This window comes from Coregonus lavaretus, assembly GCF_964263955.1.
Source record: "Coregonus lavaretus genome assembly, chromosome: 17".
NCBI lineage: Eukaryota > Metazoa > Chordata > Actinopteri > Salmoniformes > Salmonidae > Coregonus > Coregonus lavaretus.
Genome location: NC_140004.1, coordinates 45524829 through 45549528, shown reverse-complemented (window position 1 = coordinate 45549528; position 24700 = coordinate 45524829). Strand labels below are relative to the sequence as shown.

At 47.3% G+C, this 24700-nt stretch overlaps 1 protein-coding gene across 1 annotated transcript in view; it reads right to left on the bottom strand.

Moving 5' to 3' along the window:
• Window positions 1–24700, bottom strand: part of LOC311144418 (extracellular matrix organizing protein FRAS1-like) — a gene marked incomplete at both ends in the record, with an annotated part of 83685 nt that overhangs the window by 19626 nt on the left and 39359 nt on the right. Inside the window, 11 exons of the mRNA XM_084180426.1 lie at window positions 193–337; window positions 6121–6281; window positions 6791–7135; window positions 8057–8303; window positions 8603–8771; window positions 9060–9219; window positions 11713–11863; window positions 14276–14389; window positions 14481–14708; window positions 16187–16327; window positions 20083–20207. Coding sequence (XP_084036552.1) covers window positions 193–337; window positions 6121–6281; window positions 6791–7135; window positions 8057–8303; window positions 8603–8771; window positions 9060–9219; window positions 11713–11863; window positions 14276–14389; window positions 14481–14708; window positions 16187–16327; window positions 20083–20207 — 1986 coding nt within the window. The remainder of the gene's footprint in view (window positions 1–192; window positions 338–6120; window positions 6282–6790; window positions 7136–8056; window positions 8304–8602; window positions 8772–9059; window positions 9220–11712; window positions 11864–14275; window positions 14390–14480; window positions 14709–16186; window positions 16328–20082; window positions 20208–24700) is intronic.

The following is a 24700-nucleotide window of genomic DNA, read 5'->3' as shown; positions in this document are numbered from 1 at the left end:
AACAGGGTTTCCCAAACTCGGTCCCCCCCCCCCCCCCCCCCAGCACTACACAGCTGTGACTCAAATAACCAACTCATCATCAAGCTTGATTATTTGAATATGAGTTTGGAAACCCTGCCCTAGAAGACAGGTGTGTGTGTGTGTGTGTGTGTACGTGTGTGCGTGCCTGTGTGTAGGTAGGGGTATACGTACGATCCAAGGTATCAGTTATGACCACGGAGGCTTCGAAGGGTTCGAGGAGCACCGCCCCCTGAGGGGAGGAGAGGAACACTACAAAAGTCTCCGCCCCCTCAATGGCCGGGTTCTGAATGTCATCCATGATGGTTAGACTGCACGTCTGGGGGGGAGAGAGAGAGAGAGAGACATATATATATATATAGAGAGAGAGATAGAGAGAGAGAGAGAGAGAGAGAGAGAGAGAGAGAGAGAGAGAGAGAGAGAGAGAGAGAGAGAAGAAAGACTAAAATATTTTAGGAAATGTATTATATTAATGACATTGCCATTGAATCTAATGTCAACACATCTATGAAAATCAAATGCTTTGGATGATAACTGCTCTTGAAAATGCTAATCTGACATTTCATAAAATGTATAATTAAAGTGGTAAATATAACACAGGGGACTGCTAATAGAGTCAATGATAGACTCTGTGGTCTGTTACCATAACATGAACTGGTAAATATAACACAGGGGACTGCTAATAGAGTCAATGATAGACTCTGTGGTCTGTTACCATAACAACTTAGTTTTATTACAGGTCGACAGGTTCATTACACATCACTGCATTCTTTACCAGAGTGTAGGCTGGCCCTCTTTGAGGTGTCGTAGGTCAATTAATTGCACTCTTTTAATTTATAAAGCTCTTTAACAGAAACTCAAACCGTAACTAACATCTTTAATAACCTTTAGACGTACGAGTTACCATACCCAGTGTTCAAGTGCCTCTGGGGCAGTCCAAATGTTGATGAGGAATGTGATTGTTTTTCTTCAGTGTTTGTAATTTAGTATATTTGTATTATTTTGTATTTTGTAAATTGTTTACATGTAGGGCTCCCTGTCAAAAGAGATCGTGGTCTCCATGGGACTCCTTGATAAAGTGACCTTGGTCTCCATGGGACTCCTTGATAAAGAGACCTTGGTCTCCATGGGACTCCTTCATAAAGAGATCGTGGTCTCCATGGGACTCCTTGATAAAGAGATCGTGGTCTCCATGGGACTCCTTGATAAAGAGACCTTGGTCTCTATGGGACTCCTTGATAAAGAGACCTTGGTCTCCATGGGACTCCCTGATAAAGAGACCTTGGTCTCCATGGGACTCCTTGATAAAGAGACCTTGGTCTCCATGGGACTCCTTGATAAAGAGATCGTGGTCTCCATGGGACTCCTTGATAAAGAGACCTTGGTCTCCATGGGACTCCCTGTTAAAGAGACCTTGGTCTCCATGGGACTCCTTGATAAAGAGACCTTGGTCTCCATGGGACTCCCTGTTAAAGAGACCGTGGTCTCCATGGGACTCCCTGATAAAGAGACCTTGGTCTCCATGGGACTCCTTGATAAAGAGACCTTGGTCTCCATGGGACTCCTTGATAAAGAGACCTTGGTCTCCATGGGACTCCTTGATAAAGAGACCTTGGTCTCCATGGGACTCCTTGATAAAGAGACCTTGGTCTCCATGGGACTCCTTGATAAAGAGATCGTGGTCTCAATGGGACTCCTTGATAAAGAGACCTTGGTCTCCATGGGACTCCTTGATAAAGAGACCTTGGTCTCCATGGGACTCCTTGATAAAGAGACCTTGGTCTCCATGGGACTCCCTGTTAAAGAGACCTTGGTCTCCATGGGACTCCCTGATAAAGAGACCTTGGTCTCCATGGGACTCCTTGATAAAGAGACCTTGGTCTCCATGGGACTCCTTGATAAAGAGACCTTGGTCTCCATGGGACTCCTTGATAAAGAGACCTTGGTCTCCAAGGGACTCCTTGATAAAGAGATCGTGGTCTCAATGGGACTCCTTGATAAAGAGACCTTGGTCTCCATGGGACTCCTTGATAAAGAGACCTTGGTCTCCATGGGACTCCTTGATAAAGAGACCTTGGTCTCCATGGGACTCCTTGATAAAGAGACCTTGGTCTCCATGGGACTCCTTGATAAAGAGACCTTGGTCTCCATGGGACTCCTTGATAAAGAGACCTTGGTCTCCATGGGACTCCTTGATAAAGAGACCTTGGTCTCCATGGGACTCCTTGATAAAGAGACCTTGGTCTCCATGGGACTCCTTGATAAAGAGACCTTGGTCTCCATGGGACTCCTTGATAAAGAGACCGTGGTCTCCATGGGACTCCTTGATAAAGAGACCTTGGTCTCCATGGGACTCCCCGTTAAAGAGACCTTGGTCTCCATGGGACTCCTTGATAAAGAGACCTTGGTCTCCATGGGACTCCTTGATAAAGAGACCTTGGTCTCCATGGGACTCCTTGTTAAAAGAGACCTTGGTCTCCATGGGACTCCTTGATAAAGAGGCCTTGGTCTCAATGGGACTCCTTGATAAAGAGACCTTGGTCTCCATGGGACTCCTTGATAAAGAGACCTTGGTCTCCATGGGACTCCTTGATAAAGAGATCGTGGTCTCCATGGGACTCCTTGATAAAGAGACCTTGGTCTCCATGGGACTCCCTGTTAAAGAGACCTTGGTCTCCATGGGACTCCTTGATAAAGAGACCTTGGTCTCCATGGGACTCCCTGTTAAAGAGACCGTGGTCTCCATGGGACTCCCTGATAAAGAGACCTTGGTCTCCATGGGACTCCTTGATAAAGAGACCTTGGTCTCCATGGGACTCCATGATAAAGAGACCTTGGTCTCCATGGGACTCCTTGATAAAGAGACCTTGGTCTCCATGGGACTCCTTGATTAAGAGACCTTGGTCTCCATGGGACTCCTTGATAAAGAGATCGTGGTCTCAATGGGACTCCTTGATAAAGAGACCTTGGTCTCCATGGGACTCCTTGATAAAGAGACCTTGGTCTCCATGGGACTCCTTGATAAAGAGACCTTGGTCTCCATGGGACTCCCTGTTAAAGAGACCTTGGTCTCCATGGGACTCCCTGATAAAGAGACCTTGGTCTCCATGGGACTCCTTGATAAAGAGACCTTGGTCTCCATGGGACTCCTTGATAAAGAGACCGTGGTCTCAATGGGACTCCTTGATAAAGAGACCTTGGTCTCCATGGGACTCCTTGATAAAGAGACCTTGGTCTCCATGGGACTCCTTGATAAAGAGACCTTGGTCTCCATGGGACTCCTTGATAAAGAGACCTTGGTCTCCATGGGACTCCTTGATAAAGAGACCTTGGTCTCCATGGGACTCCTTGATAAAGAGACCTTGGTCTCCATGGGACTCCTTGATAAAGAGACCTTGGTCTCCATGGGACTCCTTGATAAAGAGAACTTGGTCTCCATGGGACTCCTTGATAAAGAGACCGTGGTCTCCATGGGACTCCTTGATAAAGAGACCTTGGTCTCCATGGGACTCCCCGTTAAAGAGACCTTGGTCTCCATGGGACTCCTTGATAAAGAGACCTTGGTCTCCATGGGACTCCTTGATAAAGAGACCTTGGTCTCCATGGGACTCCTTGTTAAAAGAGACCTTGGTCTCCATGGGACTCCTTGATAAAGAGGCCTTGGTCTCAATGGGACTCCTTGATAAAGAGACCTTGGTCTCCATGGGACTCCTTGATAAAGAGACCTTGGTCTCCATGGGACTCCTTGATAAAGAGATCGTGGTCTCCATGGGACTCCTTGATAAAGAGACCTTGGTCTCCATGGGACTCCCTGTTAAAGAGACCTTGGTCTCCATGGGACTCCTTGATAAAGAGACCTTGGTCTCCATGGGACTCCCTGTTAAAGAGACCGTGGTCTCCATGGGACTCCCTGATAAAGAGACCTTGGTCTCCATGGGACTCCTTGATAAAGAGACCTTGGTCTCCATGGGACTCCATGATAAAGAGACCTTGGTCTCCATGGGACTCCTTGATAAAGAGACCTTGGTCTCCATGGGACTCCTTGATAAAGAGACCTTGGTCTCCATGGGACTCCTTGATAAAGAGATCGTGGTCTCAATGGGACTCCTTGATAAAGAGACCTTGGTCTCCATGGGACTCCTTGATAAAGAGACCTTGGTCTCCATGGGACTCCTTGATAAAGAGACCTTGGTCTCCATGGGACTCCCTGTTAAAGAGACCTTGGTCTCCATGGGACTCCCTGATAAAGAGACCTTGGTCTCCATGGGACTCCTTGATAAAGAGACCTTGGTCTCCATGGGACTCCTTGATAAAGAGACCGTGGTCTCAATGGGACTCCTTGATAAAGAGACCTTGGTCTCCATGGGACTCCTTGATAAAGAGACCTTGGTCTCCATGGGACTCCTTGATAAAGAGACCTTGGTCTCCATGGGACTCCTTGATAAAGAGACCTTGGTCTCCATGGGACTCCTTGATAAAGAGACCTTGGTCTCCATGGGACTCCTTGATAAAGAGACCTTGGTCTCCATGGGACTCCTTGATAAAGAGACCTTGGTCTCCATGGGACTCCTTGATAAAGAGAACTTGGTCTCCATGGGACTCCTTGATAAAGAGACCGTGGTCTCCATGGGACTCCTTGATAAAGAGACCTTGGTCTCCATGGGACTCCCCGTTAAAGAGACCTTGGTCTCCATGGGACTCCTTGATAAAGAGACCTTGGTCTCCATGGGACTCCTTGATAAAGAGACCTTGGTCTCCATGGGACTCCTTGTTAAAAGAGACCTTGGTCTCCATGGGACTCCTTGATAAAGAGGCCTTGGTCTCAATGGGACTCCTTGATAAAGAGACCTTGGTCTCCATGGGACTCCTTGATAAAGAGACCTTGGTCTCCATGGGACTCCTTGATAAAGAGACCTTGGTCTCCATGGGACTCCTTGATAAAGAGACCTTGGTCTCCATGGGACTCCTTGATAAAGAGACCTTGGTCTCCATGGGACTCCTTGATAAAGAGACCTTGGTCTCCATGGGACTCCTTGATAAAGAGACCGTGGTCTCCATGGGACTCCTTGATAAAGAGACCTTGGTCTCCATGGGACTCCTTGATAAAGAGACCTTGGTCTCCATGGGACTCCTTGATAAAGAGACCTTGGTCTCCATGGGACTCCTTGATAAAGAGACCTTGGTCTCCATGGGACTCCTTGATAAAGAGATCGTGGTCTCCATGGGACTCCTTGATAAAGAGACCTTGGTCTCCATGGGACTCCTTGATAAAGAGACCTTGGTCTCCATGGGACTCCTTGATAAAGAGATCGTGGTCTCCATGGGACTCCTTGATAAAGAGACCTTGGTCTCCATGGGACTCCTTGATAAAGAGACCTTGGTCTCCATGGGACTCCTTGATAAAGAGACCTTGGTCTCCATGGGACTCCTTGATAAAGAGATCGTGGTCTCCATGGGACTCCTTGATAAAGAGATCGTGGTCTCCATGGGACTCCTTGATAAAGAGACCTTGGTCTCCATGGGACTCCTTGATAAAGAGACCTTGGTCTCCATGGGACTCCTTGATAAAGAGACCTTGGTCTCCATGGGACTCCTTGATAAAGAGACCTTGGTCTCCATGGGACTCCTTGATAAAGAGATCGTGGTCTCCATGGGACTCCTTGATAAAGAGACCTTGGTCTCCATGGGACTCCTTGATAAAGAGACCTTGGTCTCCATGGGACTCCTTGATAAAGTGACCTTGGTCTCCATGGGACTCCTTGATAAAGAGATCGTGGTCTCCATGGGACTCCTTGATAAAGAGACCTTGGTCTCCATGGGACTCCTTGATAAAGAGACCTTGGTCTCCATGGGACTCCTTGATAAAGAGATCGTGGTCTCCATGGGACTCCTTGATAAAGAGATCGTGGTCTCCATGGGACTCCTTGTTAAAAGAGACCTTGGTCTCAATGGGACTCCCTGTTAAAGAGACCTTGGTCTCCATGGGACTCCTTGATAAAGAGACCTTGGTCTCAATGGGACTCCTTGATAAAGAGACCTTGGTCTCAATGGGACTCCCCGTTAAAAGAAAGGTAAATAAAAAAAGATGCCTCTCTTCTTTACCTCCATAGTCTTGCCAGCTTTGAACTCCACCTTCTTGGAGGAGGGGATGTAGTCGACCCCGGGGGTGGCTGAGGGAGGGTCAGAGGGGCGTGTGGCACACCACACAGAGGTCACCGACGACAGGTCACTCCCCTGCCGCAACACCAGAATCTCTATGGTGCCTGGAGGTCAAGGGTCAGATGTTAGGGGGTTTAAGGTTAGAGGTCAGAGGTTAGATATACTTCCTGCTCTCCAATGGTTAATTCAAGCATTGATATACAGTATATCTATTGATTCTTGAAGAATAGAACTTAGAAATACCTTATGAGCTTAATAAAACTGTTTTACTCTAGCACAGGGATGGGCAACTCCAGTCCTCGGAGGCCTGATTGGTGTCACACTTTTGCCCCAGTCCCAGCTAACACACCTGACTCTAATAATCAACTAATCATGATCATCAGCTTAGTTTAATCAGCTGTGTTTGCTAGGGGATGGGGAAAACGTGTGACATCACTCCAGCCCCCGAGGACTGGAGTTCCCATCCCTGCTCTAGCATAACCCAAAATCTGAGGTTGTAGATTGTAAAGTCACTAGAGATATAACTATCTCAGTAACACTTTCCTGCAGGTATACTGCTTAATAACTGCTTATACGTCTTTATAACTTGTTGTGAGCCTATATAATCTCTCACCGGCGTCCTCACTGAACGTAAACGTAGCGTTGCCCAGGGATACCGTTGAAGCATCATTTGGCCCGTCAATGACCACCTTCGCCACTTTAACATCACCCATGCGGGCGTTATCCGAGGCGTCCGATAGTCGGAGCTCAAACTCCTCGGAGAGTTCGTATTCGCTGTCATCGATGAGCTGGACGTCGCAGGTGGACATGGAGACGCCGGGGCCGAAGATGACCCTGCTGTCACCAGTCATACCTCGACTCTTATAGTCAGAACCAGACTCCAGGGCGTGTAGACTGCTACCCTTAGCTGACTTAGAGACCGTGTAACAGAGAGCTGAGACCGTACTGCTGGTGTCACCTGGAGGGAGAGAACATGGAGAGGTGGGGGTGAAGGAAGGGAGAAAACATGGAGAGGTGGGGGTGAAGGGAGGGAGAGAACATGGATAGGTGGGGGTGAAGGGAGGGAGAGAACATGGAGAGGTGGGGGCAAAGGGAGAGAACATGGAGAGGTGGGGGTAAAGGGAGAGAACATGGAGAGGTGGGGGTGAAGGGAGGGAGAGAACATGGAGAGGTGGGGGTGAAGGGAGGGAGAGAACATGGAGAGGTGGGGGTGAAGGGAGGGAGAGAACATGGAGAGGTGGGGGTGAAGGGAGGGAGAGAACATGGAGAGGTGGGGGTGAAGGGAGGGAGAGAACATGGAGAGGTGGGGGTGAAGGGAGGGAGAGAACATGGAGAGGTGGGGGTGAAGGGAGGGAGAGAACATGGAGAGGTGGGGGTGAAGGAAGGGAGAGAACATGGAGAGGTGGGGGTGAAGGGAGGCAGGAGAGGGGAGGAGGAAGAGAGGAGGGAAGGAAGAGGGGGAGAGGGAGGAGAAGAATGGATTAGGGTTGCCCTCCTGAACAGGGTCAATGAGGTCAATCAAATGTTCAATTCAATCACTTCCTCAATTGAAAATTGGCCATTGTTTATTATACAAGTATTTTTTAATTGAATTTCAGATATTGTGGTGGGGTGCTCAAGATCCCCCCAGATAGGATCCTAGAATCCTTGAACCTTGGGGTCCCAGATAACATTCTTGGACTTTTTGGTCCTCCTAGATATGATTATTGGACCTTCAGGGGTTCATGTCCAGATAGCATTTTTGGACCTTCCATATAGGTTTAGGGTTAGTATCCTCCTTGCCTTTCCTTTCTATTGGATCCTGTATGAAGACGGTACTGGTTGACATGGTAGGGGTAAGGTTATGTACATACTAGTTTGTTAGGTTTAGGGTTAATACCTTTCCTCTCTATGGGGACGTGTATGAAGCCGGTACTCTCGTTGATATGGTAGGTCTTCTTGTCAAACTGCAGCGTGGGTTCGTCCTCAGTGTCGTTGATGTTGACGCTGGCGCGGGTCACCTGACCCAGGAGGGCGTAGACGGGCATGCTCAGCTCCACCTGGAAACTCTCCACGCCCTCAAACACCTTGTCATCCTGGATCACTATGGTACACACCTTGGTGTCCTCCCGCTCGTCAAACTGGACCTGGGGGGAGGAGAGAGAGAGTAGAGAGGTTTCACATTGTGTGGCCTTTTCGTCTACACACAATGTACATGAAATGTCTCATTTATCCTGTTGTGCTTTTATATTGTATCACAAATCTGCATATCTAAGCTGAAGAGAAAAGGAAAGAAAAAAACAAATCTGTGTAGGGAAAAAAGTGCTTTGATTTACCAATGAGACTCGATTAACCTTATCTCAAGTTAGTATCCTCTGTATAATAATGCCCGGTACCTTTAATTGGCAATGCCAAGGTGGCGATGCCAGTGTAGTGTTGCCCGTACCTGTCCAGCGTACTCCACATAGTCCTGCTGCCCGGGACGAGAGCCCACGCTGGAGGTAGAGGTGGCAGTGCCCTGCTCCGTACGACACAGCACGATGGCATACTGGTTCAGGTTGCCCGTCCTCTTCACTGTGACCGACACCGTGCCAGCCTTCTCACTCACGTTGTAGCTGTATGGGAGGGGAACAGAGATGGCCTCAGTCACATAGACATATAGCTTTGAGAGATACAATTACAGTACAATAGCTGAAATGGACTTTGTGGCCAATGAGAGGAGGGAATTGCGTAAAACTGCGGCCAGATCCTGAAGCAGCCCAACCCATGAAGATGGAAGTCTTAAACATACACATGTTTTTCACGATCATTTTTGAATTAGTTCAGGAAGAGCCTGAAGTTTCTCCCCATTCCAAGGAAAAATCTCTGGGCCATACTTGCGACAGCAAATATGTCTCTCTCACCTCCTGTGTTGGAAGCTGATGAGCGACCACTGGATATGAAAGAGGTTATCAGAGACAACGTTGGGCTTGCTGTCCTTCACCAGGAACTTGAAGTTGTCCATGGTCTCTGTCACGCTCTCCTCATGGAGCACGTAGCGGATCAAGCCCAGGTTAATGTCGGCTGGAGGGCAGGGGACGAAGTTAACACAATGTTAGGACGACGTTAGAACAACATTACTTACGTTAAAGGGACAAACTGTAAGACGTCCGTCATAGAAAATAATTGTTTGCAGAAATCACTGAAGAAGAAGAAAATGATCAGATTGAATGTTTTGTTTGGTCACTCTGGTGAGTACACCAGGCACGTGTACAGGTAGGAGGAGTCAACCTGTGCCCAGTACATGCCCTTTTGTCCTCCCACTCACCAAGTCCCCTTTTAGGTGAAGGTCAAAGGTTATTATAGTAAACTAAAACTGAAACTAAAACAGGTTTTGGTCAGTAGTTGTGTGGTTGTGGTCAGTAGTTGTGTGGTTGTGGTCAGTAGTTGTGTGGTTGTGGTCAATAATGATGTGAAATCATCAAATCATGTAAAAACAATTTAGTAAACTGAAGAAAAAAAATTAAGAAGCACGTTTGAAAAACTACAACTATACTGAAACTATTATCTTCGACACCAAAACAAAACAAAATAAAATAAAACAACATATAAATTATGTTCAGTTTAATTTATTTTTCTTCTAAACTTTGGGCAAAAATGTTATGAGGTTTTCAACCCCCAAAAAAATCGAATGGGGTTTTCAAACTTCTGAATCTGGCAGGTAAACATTGCCAGGAAATGGGGATGTTTCAAATAGGCCTAGCATCACTATCACTATCTATCTCTCTAGACAGATGGGTTGCCTCCCACAATGTACCAATGTTCCAGCATACACGTCCAGTTGGGACAGAGAGGAGTTGGAACAGGGACGACCCGTCACTGCCTTATCCGGTGACATTATCGCCTTTTCCACTTGTTGCCCTAGCGTAAACATCCCTGCCAGACACAAAGTAGTAGCTAGCTAGCTAGCGAGATGGAAAATGCAAAGGTTATTTTTAATGAGTGCATTTTGCTAGTTTGCATCATCTATTACTAAACCCCTGCAGGTTTTGCCTGCAAACTTTGGTTTCGAATCGCGACGTTCTGAGATATCCTATGGAAAGAGTTTGATTTTTCAGGCTTGGTCCGCCTACCGAAACTCGTGATTTGTTGGGGGAGTTTTCTGTCTGAAGAGGACCCTCCCCAGAATTGTTTTTCTTCCCGAATTGTCCAAGAGAATCTGACATCCTCCCCAAACCTAGTGCTGTTGCTCAAGGTCTGGGGTTTCCGAGACTACTACCTATCACTAGCTAACAGGTAAGAAATAAAACCTACAACAACACATAAATGGCTCCCAGCCTCCCATGCATAGTTAATTGTTTAATTTCAGCATTCACTTCCAGCATTTTACTACATTTCTTAATTTTCTGCACTGTGTTATAATGTGTTATAATGTGTCTATTTCAAAAAAAAAAAAAACTTTTCCTTGACAGAATAATTATTGTCCTATTCGACTGTGCATTTTCGTCAGTTCTTACTTTTGCCACTAGAGGGCGACTGTCTGATTTCTAGGGTTCTGTACTCCCGAAGCTGTTGGCTGTTTTTGTGCTCGCCAGTTAGCTTGCAGTTCTCAGCTAGCAGTTTTCAGCTGTTAGCAGCCAAAGGCTAGCAGTTTCTTACTGGCGATAAAAAACGGATGATTGCAATAATTTTTCTGAGTCATTACTGAATTATTTAATGTGAAATCAAACATTAAACCTCGTAAACAATACATGGTATTTCATGTTAACCTCGTAAACATGAAATAGGCGTTTATTTTCCTGAAATGCCATTGCCCGGCTACTAAAAGGGACAGGCCGCTATTTGAGACTTCGCGTTTAATTGAGGTTTTACGGTAGCTAGCTACCTAGTTGAAATATTAACAGTATTGCCACAGCAGCATAACGCGTGATTAACATATCACTTGATTTACCTCATCATCAACATTCGGTCTGGCAGCAGAGAGAGGCAGAAACACAGAGAGGAGCGGCTGCTTCAACGACCCTCGCTCAGACCCAACTTCCTCAGTCGGCAGCAGCAACACAGGTAGTCTAAACTCTAACTAACCGTCATATACTAAAATATCCACACAAGCCACTAGCCAGCCAGCCATATATCTTGAGTTAGAAAATTATGAATATTATCTTAAGTTATTATTTAAGAGCATGAAAGATTAATCACAATCAGTAGATAACTAGCTAACTAGCAGATTTACATCAATCATCAACGTCAATAATCACCTGATAGCCCGCCCTCCTTTCCCCATGTCAATCATGTCATTAGGAGGCACTGTAACTAGGTTGTTATGATTTGTGATGAGTGAGCGTTGGTGTTGGAGAAATAAATAGGCCTACGCTGAAAATAAAATAATGTGTTGCCACAGACGCATTTGGTATGTTATGAATTTAGGGATCTTAATTATTAGAATTTTGTTTTTTTAAAGTGATGGGGGGGGGGGGGGTTCCAGTTTGAGCTCCTGCCCAGTGAAAGTTCTGTGCACTGCCCTGTGCACACACACACACACACACACACACACACACACACACACACAAACCATACCTTGTGTGAAGGAGGTGATAGGAGCACCTGGCTTTAGTTTGCTCTCCAGGAAGCCGTGTTTAGGCCCTGCTGTGACCTCATAGACCAGCTGACCATCGTCCGTGTCCGGGTCCATGGTCAACAGCTCCTTCTTACTGATCAGGTTGGTGGCCTGCAACGTCAATCAATCAATAATTCAGTCAGTCAATCAATCACTCGATCCATCAATCAATCAGTTATAGTCTAGTAATACAACTCAGTCAGTCAGTCAGTCAATCAATCAATCAATCAGTTATAGTCTAGAAATAAAAAGCAATCAGTCAGACAGTCAGTCAGTCAGTTAGTCAGTCAATGAAACATACAAGCAAGCAACCAGTCAGTCAGTCAGTCAGTCAGTCAGGCAATACATTAATCAATCAATCAATCAATAAAGTTTATTGTCCAGAGGCGTATGCTACGATCTACTTAAGGTTTTCTAAAGCTAGCCAGCTGCAGTTAGCCAGCTGCAGTTAGCCAGCTGCAGTGCAGTTGGCTTCACATTCCAGCTCAGGCTTCATCCATACTCCGTTGGTGGATATTGCTCATCTGCCTGCTGCTAACTCCAGCAGCCTAGCAGGCTTGTGATTGGGCACGTGGCTGGTCGAACGCCGAAGTCTTTCATTGCGACAATGCTGAAACATTCATCCATGCGCGAATCAGTGCCGCGTTTTCATTTATGTCGAGATCAAAATGAAAGAACAGTTATCTTGCACATTCAGCAGGATATGGTGTGAAATAGGCTTTTAGAAGTGCAGTCTTTATTTTATTGCTTATCATTAATGCCATCTTTGGTGTGCTTATCAAAGCACGAGCACCTTTTTCCCCACTTCTATCGATAAAATATATATTTTTAAGTCATACAAACATTTTACTGTGCGTGAAGTTTGAAATGCATTATGTCATTACTAAATGTGTAATGTAATTAGTATTTTAACTTTAATATTTTTAACACACAAATACATTTGATTTGATTAATCAAATATGTTGTTAGTGTCTTCAACTTGCGGCCCAGACACTTCATTCAGGATGCCCCGGAGCAGGTTAGTTCTGAAAATTCGTTGCCATATAAATGTACCTGGCTAAAAGGTGAGACACTTTCGTGGTTATCCCGAGTTGAACTCAGAGTAGACCAAAGTTAACTGGCTAACTCCTCAAACCACATACATAGTATAGTGCTCTGGAAATCAACGTGAGAGACGGGGTTTAATTAAATTCCATATGTTACTCCATCAAAGACCAGTAGGGGGAGGTAGCGTAACACAAACGGAATGCAGATAGGCCTGCTGTGTGACGGGTCACTACTACTGATGGCAAAAGACTGGCAAAAGAGGCTAGCGCACAAAGTCACAGTATATTCATTATAGTTGCACACAGCATTTTCCCAAAATATTTAATTACCTAACAATCAAATTGTCCTTCATTATGTAAAATAAAATATTTCCTATATTTACACTGTATGTTGTTATTGTAAACAAGTGCATACCCACAATGACAGAAAATTGTGAAACCTAGTAGCAGGTGACTAGCATGGGCCTGGTCAAAAGTAGTGCACTAGTATGGTAGTAGTATGATATGGTGTGGTGTGGTATTATATGGTATTGTGTGGTGTGGTATTACATGGTGTGGTATGGTGTGGTGTGGTGTGGTATTATATGGTGTGGTGTGGTGTGGTATTATATGGTATGGTATGGTGTGGTATTATATGGTATGGTGTGGTGTGGTGTGGTATTATATGGTGTGGTGTGGTGTGGTATTATATGGTATGGTGTGGTGTGGTATTATATGGTATTGTGTGGTGTGGTATTACATGGTGTGGTATGGTGTGGTGTGGTGTGGTATTATATGGTGTGGTGTGGTGTGGTGTGGTATTATATGGTATGGTATGGTGTGGTATTATATGGTATGGTGTGGTGTGGTGTGGTATTATATGGTGTGGTGTGGTGTGGTATTATATGGTATGGTATGGTGTGGTATTATATGGTATGGTGTGGTGTGGTATTATATGGTATGGTGTGGTGTGGTGTGGTATTATATGATGTGGTATGATATGGTATGGTGTGGTGTGGTGTGGTATTATATGGTATGGTGTGGTATTATATGGTATGGTGTGGTATTATATGATGTGGTATGATATGGTATGGTGTGGTGTGGTGTGGTATTATATGATGTGGTATGATATGGTATGGTGTACTCCTGAGTGGCGCAGTGGTCTAAGGCGCTGCATCGCAGTGCTAGCTGTGCCACTAGAGATCCTGGTTCGAATCCAGGCTCTGTCGTAGCCGGCCGTGACTGGGAGTCCCATGGGGCGGCGCACAGTTGGCCCGGCGTCGTCCAGGGTAGGGGAGGGAATGGCCGGCAGGGATGTAGCTCAGTTGGTAGAGCATGGCGTTTGCAACGCCAGGGTTGTGGGTTCGATTCCCAGTATGAAAAATTAAAAAATAATGTATGCACTCACTAACTGTAAGTCGCTCTGGATAAGAGCGTGTGGTATGGTGTGGTATTATGTGGTATGGTATGGCATGGTATTATATAGTATGGTGTTTACCTTGTTGTCCATGTACTCCAGCCACTGCAGACCCAGGTTTGTGACGATACGAGGTGTTCCATCATCCACTGGCTGAATGTCTATTTTAAACTTCTGTGGTGCAGCCGTCAACACCTACACAATGACAGAGGCAGGAAGAGGGAGTTATGAAAGAGAGAGAGACAGACCGAGAGAGAGAGAGAGAGACACACCCTCCTCTCCTCACCTCTTTGCCCGCCTCCTCCACCATAAAGAAGACGTTGGTCCCGTCAGCTACAGTGAAGGTGAATCTGTCCTTCAGTGAGTTGGAGCCATCGTGGTTGTAGCTGATTCTGTTCTGGTAGATGTCATCCATAGTGAAGCTATTGGTCTGACGGTAGTGCTGTCCGTTGTTGGTCCGCTCAATGGTGCCGTGGCGGGGAGTCTGGACTATGGTGAAGGTGATGGACTCCTCCTGAGGGAGGGAGGGAGGGAGGGAGGGAGGGAGGGAGGGAGGGAGGGAGGGAAAAGAGAGAAGTCATTGTTTCCATTTCTTTATGTTATGTTTAGGCATTTGTGTCAGAATGGAACAGTTTAGTGATAGATATTGTCCATTAAGAGTTTAATCATGGCTACTTTACTGAGGGCGACAAGACTACGACAATGCAGCCCTCAGAACAGTCTGGCAACGCAGCCCTAGGAACAGTCTGGCAACGCAGCCCTCAGAACAGTCTGGCAACGCAGCCCTCAGAACAGTCTGGCAACGCAGCCCTAGGAACAGTCTGGCAACGCAGCCCTAGGAACAGTCTGGCAACGCAGCCCTAGGAACAGTCTGGCAACGCAGCCCTAGGAACAGTCTGGCAACGCAGCCCTAGGAACAGTCTGGCAACTCAGCCCTAGGAACAGTCTGGCAACGCAGCCCTAGGAACAGTCTGGCAACGCAGCCCTCAGAACAGTCTGGCAACGCAGCCCTCAGAACAGTCTGGCAATGCAGCCCTCAGAACAGTCTGGCAACGCAGCCCTCAGAACAGTCTGGCAACGCAGCCCTAGGAACAGTCTGGCAACGCAGCCCTAGGAACAGTCTGGCAACGCAGCCCTAGGAACAGTCTGGCAACGCAGCCCTAGGAACAGTCTGGCAACGCAGCCCTAGGAACAGTCTGGCAACGCAGCCCTAGGAACAGTCTGGCAACGCAGCCCTAGGAACAGTCTGGCAACGCAGCCCTAGGAACAGTCTGGCAACGCAGCCCTAGGAACAGTCTGGCAACGCAGCCCTAGGAACAGTCTGGCAACGCAGCCCTAGGAACAGTCTGGCAACGCAGCCCTAGGAACAGTCTGGCAACGCAGCCCTAGGAACAGTCTGGCAACGCAGCCCTAGGAACAGTCTGGCAACGCAGCCCTAGGAACAGTCTGGCAACGCAGCCCTAGGAACAGTCTGGCAACGCAGCCCTAGGAACAGTCTGGCAACGCAGCCCTAGGAACAGTCTGGCAACGCAGCCCTAGGAACAGTCTGGCATGCTGATTTGAATTTCTAAACTGGAAGTTGCCTTGACTTAGCATAATCAAGGAGCTTGAAATTAGTTTATTTTTCTTCATCTGGTCCATATAGCACCCCAAGTAAAGCTCAAATAGCTTCTAGTACTTTCTGCTACTATTTAGCTCTATACACAATGGCATTCAGTCAAAGCAACTGTTCATTTCACTCTTAGTTTATTGCTCCTCTGGTTATAATGAAAACACTGAAGGTGTGTGTAGTGATTAAAACATTACAGGTATGTAGGGAACAGACAGCCAGCCTACCTCTGGCTAATAGTACTGACCAGCCAGCCTACCTCTCTGTCTGTGACTATGTGTAGTGAGGTGTGTGTTGTGGCTGGACAGTCTGCCAGCCTACCTCTGTGTCTGTGACTATGTGTAGTGAGGTGTGTGTAGTGGCTGGACAGTCTGCCAGCCTACCTCTGTGTCAGCGTCGGTGGCCTTCAGTTCAAACTCAGTGATGGTCTTCCTGACCCCCTCCTGAACCCTCATACCAGGAACCACCAGCAGGGGGAGGGAGTCATCCACCGGCCGGATGGTGATGTAGAACGTCTGGGCAACCTAAAGACACCATACAGAACACTGTTATCAACCTAAAGACACCATACATAACACTGTTATCAACCTAAAGACACCATACATAACACTGTTATCAACCTAAAGACACCATACATAACACTGTTATCAACCTAAAGACACCATACATAACACTGTTATCAACCTAAAGACACCATACATAACACTGTTATCAACCTAAAGACACCATACATAACACTGTTATCTACCTAAAGACACCATACAGAACACTGTTATCAACATAAAGACACCATACAGAACACTGTTATCAACCTAAAGACACCATACATAACACTGTTATCAACCTAAAAACACCATACAGAACACTGTTATCAACCTAAAGACACCATACATAACACTGTTATCAACCTAAAGACACCATACATAACACTGTTATCAACCTAAAGACACCATACATAACACTGTTATCAACCTAAAGACACCATACAGAACACTGTTATCAACCTAAAGACACCATACATAACACTGTTATCAACCTAAAGACACCATACATAACACTGTTATCAACCTAAAGACACCATACATAACACTGTTATCAACCTAAAGACACCATACATAACACTGTTATCAACCTAAAGACACCATACATAACACTGTTATCAACCTAAAGACACCATACATAACACTGTTATCAACCTAAAGACACCATACAGAACACTGTTATCAACCTAAAGACACCATACATAGCACTGTTATCAACCTAAAGACACCATACATAACACTGTTATCTGAGGAACATCCAGAGGGAACACTGTTATCTGAGGAACATCCAGAGGGAACACTGTTATCTGAGGAACATCCAGAGGGAACACTGTTATCTGAGGAACATCCAGAGGGAACACTGTTATCTGAGGAACATCCAGAGGGAACACTGTTATCTGAGGAACATACAGAGGGAACACTGTTATCTGAGGAACATCCAGAGGGAACACTGTTATCTGAGGAACATACAGAGGGAACACTGTTATCTGAGGAACATACAGAGGGAACACTGTTATCTGAGGAACATCCAGAGGGAACACTGTTATCTGAGGAACATACAGAGGGAACACTGTTATCTGAGGAACATACAGAGGGAACACTGTTATCTGAGGAACATACAGAGGGAACACTGTTATCTGAGGAACATACAGAGGGAACACTGTTATCTGAGGAACATACAGAGGGAACACTGTTATCTGAGGAACATCCAGAGGGAACACTGTCAAAAAGGTTAATGCAGGTAGTTGCTGGTAGGTAATAATTATCATTAGCAAGGCGTTAAAGAGGGTAGTGTGGACGGCCCAGTACATCACTGGGTCCAAGCTTCCTGCCGTCCAGGACCTCTATACCAGGCGGTGCCCACATTTTTAAAACAAGACTCCAGCCACCTAAGCCATAGAGTGTTCTCTCTGCGACCGCACGGCAAGCGGTACCAGCGCACCATGTCTGGTACCAACAGGACCCTGAACAGCTTCCACCCCAAGCCATAAGACTGCTAAACAAGACTGCTAAATAGCTAATCAGATGGCTACCCAGACTACCTGCATTGACCCTGTTTTGAACTAACTCTCTTGCACTGACTCTATGCACACACACACTGGACTCTACCACACACTGGACTCTACCCACACACTGGACTCTACCCCCACACTGGACTCTACCACACACTGGACTCTACCCACACACTGGACTCTACCCACACACTGGACTCTACCCACACACTGGACTCTACCCACACACTGGACTCTACCCACACACTGGACTCTACCCACACACTGGACTCTACCACACACTGGACTCTACCCACACACTGGACTCTACCACACACTGGACTCTACCCACACACTGGACTCTACCACACACTGGACTCTACCACACACTGGACTCTCCCCACACACTGGACTCTACCCACACACTGGACTCTACCACACACTGGACTCTACCACACACTGGACTCTACCACACACTGGACTCTACCCACACACTGGACTCTACCCACACACTGGACTCTACCCACACACTGGACTCTACCCACACACTGGACTCTACCCACACACTGGACTCTACCCACACACTGGACTCTACCACACACTGGACTCTACCACACACTGGACTCTACCCCACACACTGGACTCTACCCACACACTGGACTCTACCACACACTGGACTCTACCCACACACTGGACTCTACCCCACACACTGGACTCTACCACACACTGGACTCTACCCACACACTGGACTCTACCCACACACTGGACTCTACCCCACACACTGGACTCTACCCACACACTGGACTCTACCCACACACTGGACTCTACCCACACACTGGACTCTACCCACACACTGGACTCTACCCCACACACTGGACTCTACCCACACACTGGACTCTACCCACACACTGGACTCTACCCACACACTGGACTCTACCCACACACTGGACTCTACCCACACACTGGACTCTACCACACACTGGACTCTACCACACACTGGACTCTACCCACACACTGGACTCTACCACACACTGGACTCTACCCACACACTGGACTACCCACACACTGGACTCTACCCACACACTGGACTCTACCCACACACTGGACTCTACCCACACACTGGACTCTACCCACACACTGGACTCTACCCACACACTGGACTCTACCCACACACTGGACTCTACCACACACTGGACTCTACCCACACACTGGACTCTACCCACACACTGGACTCTACCCACACACTGGACTCTACCACACACTGGACTCTACCCACACACTGGACTCTACCCACACACTGGACTCTACCACACATTCACACATACAGTACTTACACTGACACCACAACACACACACACACACACACACACTACTGACACCACACACTCACACACACACACTTTCACACTCACCACATACACTGCTGCTACTGTCTATTTTCTATCCTGTTGCCTAGTCACTTTACCCCTACCTACAGTATATGTACATATCTACATCAATTACCTGGTACCCCTGCACATCGACTCGGTACTGTACTCCCTGTATATATATCCATGTTATTTTTACTCATTAGTTTTGTTCGTTATTCACTGTGATTTATTCCTTCTCTCTCTCTCTCTCTCTCTCTCTCTCTCTCTCTCTCTCTCTCTCTCTCTCTCTCTCCCTCCCTCTCTCTCTACCTCTCTACCTTGTGTCTACGAAGCAGGTGACAAATAACATTTGATTTGATCATTGTGTGCAACACTTTTCAATGAAGTTGTTCTTAGGCCATGCAGAACATTGTATCCTTGTTTTACAGTAACCTACTGTACAGTGTTTTAAAATAGAGAATGATATGTACAACCTCAGCGCCACCCATCACAACATCACAACATACACAGAAAACGTAATCTCACCACAGGAGCAATCATATCCTGGTGGGTACAGTAGTGGTAAAGATACAACAGCGGGATCTGATGGGATGATCTGATACTTTACACGTAAACATCCTGATCAAATGTTTAATGACACAAAACCAACTTGAACAGAATGGACCAGCAGCTCCACATAACACCACACGCACAGCGTTCAGCCAATCGTGACACGGCCCGACGACCTTTTACGCACAGCGGTCAGCCAATCGTGAAGGCCAGACGATCTTTTCACGTTTGCTCAAGCACTTCTGCTGCTCATTAGGCTGCATTAGAGAGGGACATTATCGATAGTGTGTGTGTGTGTGTGTGTGTGTGTGTGTGTGTGTGTGTGTACCTCATTAGCCCCGTCAGACACAATGAAGGAGAACTCGTCTGCGTGCTTCTCTTCTTCGCTGGTGTGAACGTACTGGACACTGCGGGAGGCCAGGTCAGCCTGGGAGAAGGACGTGATGCGTGTTCCTGTATCCGGAAGGAAGTTAGCATTCATTAGCATTAACAGTTAATGTTAATGGATGTGTTAGCTTTCAAAAACGTTCTTTGAAAGTCAGTGTGTGGCACTAGCAATGCCAGCGAAGACCCGCTTGGGTCACACACTAATTATGTATTCACTGCACTCAATATGCCAAGTCCCTTAGGATGAAAGCGTATGCTAAATGGTATTTACTGTTAGTGGCACAGACATCATGTAATGTAAATCAGTTCATGGAATATAATGCTATTAGCATTAAATTAGCACACTGTATCTCTTTAGTGGTAGTTAGCATTGTTCGCTAGCTGACGTCACATCTGCCCTACAACCCAGTGGTGGAAAAAGTACCCAGTTGTCATACTTGAGTAAAGGTTAAGATACCTTAATAGAAAATGACTCAAGTAAAAGTGAAAGTCACCCAGTAAAATACTACTTGAGTAAAAGTCTAAAAGTATTTGGTTTTAAATATACTTAAGTATCAAAAGTAAAAGGATAAATAATTTAAAATTACTTTTATTAAGCAAACCAGATGGAACAATGTTCTTGTTTTTTTTAAATTTATGGATAGCCAGGGGCACACTCCAACACTCAGATATCATTTACAAATGAAGCATTTGTGTTTAGTGAGTCTGCCAGATTAGAGGCAGTAGGGATGACCAGGGATGTTCTCTTGATAAGTGTGTGAAATTGACAATTTTCCTATCCTGCTAAGCATTCAAAATGTAACGAATACTTTTGGGTGTCATGAAAAAATGTATGGAGTAAAAAGTATACTATTTTCTTCAGGAATGTAGTGAAGTAAAAGTAGAAGTTTTCAAAAATATAAATAGTAAAGTAAAGTACAGATACCCCAAAAAACGACTTAAGTAGTACTTTAAAGTATTTTTACTTAAGTACTTTACAATTACAAAATACAATAAGAAAATACAATTACAAAATACAATTACAAAATACCATAAAGATCAATGTATCAAAATAAACGACAAAATACTTGTATTTTGAAATGTATTTAATTAAAATACATGTATTTTGTATTATAAAATACAGAAATACATTTGCAAGTAGCCGGCCCAAACAGCAACAACATTCTCAGTAACGGTTACTGAAGCATTTTACTTGCTATGACTGTGATATGTTGCTGTTTATCTACCTCAGTTGAATGCACTGACTGTAAGTCACTCTGGATAAGAGTGTCTGCTAAATGACCAAAATGTAAATGTATATGTGAAAATGAACATACCTAAATGAACTACAATGCATACTGGGTATTATTAATGCCCTTGTTTCGGGCTCATGTCTAGATGGGATACAGTTTAACCTAATTCTCCTAACCTCCTACGTTAATTCTGCTAACCTTCTGCGTATATTCTCCTAAACCTGCTACGAAAAATAAATTTTGACAAAAGCTGTCTCCTTTCTAGACAAAACCTTGATTAGGGGCAGAGCTCATTCGAAAGATACTCAGCATGCTTTGAAATGGTCCATTTTTACATTTATATTTAGTTGTCTTTTAATAAAAACATGGGGGGGGGGGGGGTCTCAGTGTGGTGTGTTAACTAGTCTGGGGGGGGGGGGGGGGGGTCTCAGTGTGGTGTGTTAACTAGTCTGGAGGGGGGGGTCTCAGTGTGGTGTGTTAACTAGTCTGGGGGGGGGGGTCTCAGTGTGGTGTGCTAACTAGTCTGGGGGGGGGGGTCTCAGTGTGGTGTGTTAACTAGTCTGGGGGGGGGGGTCTCAGTGTGGTGTGTTAACTAGTCTGGGGGGAGGGGGGTCTCAGTGTGGTGTGTTAACTAGTCTGGGGGGGGGGGTCTCAGTGTGGTGTGTTAACTAGTCTGGGGGGGGGGGTCTCAGTGTGGTGTGTTAACTAGTCTGGAGGGGGGGTCTCAGTGTGGTGTGTTAACTAGTCTGGGGGGGGGGGGGTCTCAGTGTGGTGTGTTAACTAGTCTGGAGGGGGGGGGGGGGTCTCAGTGTGGTGTGTTAACTAGTCTGGAGGGGGGGGGGGGTCTCAGTGTGGTGTGTTAACTAGTCTGGAGGGGGGGGGGGTCTCAGTGTGGTGTGTTAACTAGTCTGGGAGGGGGGGGTCTCAGTGTGGTGTGTTAACTAGTCTGGAGGGGGGGGGGTCTCAGTGTGGTGTGTTAACTAGTCTGGAGGGGGGGGGGTCTCAGTGTGGTGTGTTAACTAGTCTGGGGGGGGGTCTCAGTGTGGTGTGTTAACTAGTCTGGGGGGGGGGGGTCTCAGTGTGGTGTGTTAACTAGTCTGGGGGGGGGGGGTCTCAGTGTGGTGTGTTAACTAGTCTGGGGGGGGTCTCAGTGTGGTGTGTTAACTAGTCTGGAGGGCGGGGGGGGTCTCAGTGTGGTGTGTTAACTAGTCTGGGGGGGGGGGGGTCTAAGTGTGGTGTGTTAACTAGTCTGGAGGGGGGGTCTCAGTGTGGTGTGTTAACTAGTCTGGAGGGGGGGGTCTCAGTGTGTTGTGTTAACTAGTCTGGGGGGGGGGTCTCAGTGTGGTGTGTTAACTAGTCTGGAGGGGGGGGTCTCAGTGTGTTGTGTTAACTAGTCTGGGGGGGGGGGTCTCAGTGTGGTGTGTTAACTAGTCTGGAGGGGGGGTCTCAGTGTGGTGTGTTAACTAGTCTGGGGGGGGGGGTCTCAGTGTGGTGTGTTAACTAGTCTGGGGGGGGTCTCAGTGTGGTGTGTTAACTAGTATGGAGGGGGGGGAGGTCTCAGTGTGGTGTGTTAACTAGTCTGGGGGGGGGTCTCAGTGTGGTGTGTTAACTAGTCTGGGGGGGGGGGGGTCTCAGTGTGGTGTGTTAACTAGTCTGGGGGGGGGGTCTCAGTGTGGTGTGTTAACTAGTCTGGGGGGGGGTCTCAGTGTGGTGTGTTAACTAGTCTGGGGGGGGTCTCAGTGTGGTGTGTTAACTAGTCTGGGGGGGGGGTCTCAGTGTGGTGTGTTAACTAGTCTGGAGGGGGGGGGTCTCAGTGTGGTGTGTTAACTAGTCTGGGGGGGGGTCTCAGTGTGGTGTGTTAACTAGTCTGGGGGGGGGTCTCAGTGTGGTGTGTTAACTAGTCTGGGGGGGGGGGGTCTCAGTGTGGTGTGTTAACTAGTCTGGGGGGGGGGGTCTCAGTGTGGTGTGTTAACTAGTCTGGAGGGGGGGGGGTCTCAGTGTGGTGTGTTAACTAGTCTGGGGGGGGGGGGTCTCAGTGTGGTGTGTTAACTAGTCTGGAGGGGGGGGTCTCAGTGTGGTGTGTTAACTAGTCTGGAGGGGGGGGTCTCAGTGTGTTGTGTTAACTAGTCTGGGAGGGGGGGGGGTCTCAGTGTGGTGTGTTAACTAGTCTGGAGGGGGGGTCTCAGTGTGGTGTGTTAACTAGTCTGGGGGGGGGGGGGTCTCAGTGTGGTGTGTTAACTAGTCTGGGGGGGGGGTCTCAGTGTGGTGTGTTAACTAGTCTGGAGGGAGGGGGGTCTCAGTGTGGTGTGTTAACTAGTCTGGGGGGGGGGGGGTCTCAGTGTGGTGTGTTAACTAGTCTGGGGGGGGGGGGTCTCAGTGTGGTGTGTTAACTAGTCTGGGGGGGGGGGGTCTCAGTGTGGTGTGTTAACTAGTCTGGGGGGGGGGGGTCTCAGTGTGGTGTGTTAACTAGTCTGGAGGGGGGGGGGTCTCAGTGTGGTGTGTTAACTAGTCTGGGGGGGGGGGTCTCAGTGTGGTGTGTTAACTAGTCTGGGGGGGGGGTCTCAGTGTGGTGTGTTAACTAGTCTGGGGGGGTCTCAGTGTGGTGTGTTAACTAGTCTGGAGGGGGGGGGGTCTCAGTGTGGTGTGTTAACTAGTCTGGGGGGGGGGTGGTCTCAGTGTGGTGTGTTAACTAGTCTGGAGGGGGGGGTCTCAGTTTGGTGTGTTAACTAGTCTGGGTGGGGGGGGTCTCAGTGTGGTGTGTTAACTAGTCTGGAGGGGGGGGGGGTCTCAGTGTGGTGTGTTAACTAGTCTGGGGGGGGTCTCAGTGTGGTGTGTTAACTAGTCTGGAGGGGGGGGGGTCTCAGTGTGGTGTGTTAACTAGTCTGGAGGGGGGGGGGGGTCTCAGTGTGGTGTGTTAACTAGTCTGGAGGGGGGGGTCTCAGTGTGGTGTGTTAACTAGTCTGGGGGGGGGGGGGTCTCAGTGTGGTGTGTTAACTAGTCTGGGGGGGGGGGTCTCAGTGTGGTGTGTTAACTAGTCTGGGGGGGGTCTCAGTATGTTGTGTTAAGAGTCTGGAGTGGGGGGGGGTCTCAGTGTGGTGTGTTAACTAGTCTGGGGGGGGGCGGGGGGTCTCAGTGTGGTGTGTTAACTAGTCTGGGGGGGGTCTCAGTGTGGTGTGTTAACTAGTCTGGAGGGGGGGGGGGTCTCAGTGTGGTGTGTTAACTAGTCTGGAGGGGGGGGTCTCAGTGTGGTGTGTTAACTAGTCTGGGGGGGGGGTCTCAGTGTGGTGTGTTAACTAGTCTGGGGGGGGTCTCAGTATGTTGTGTTAA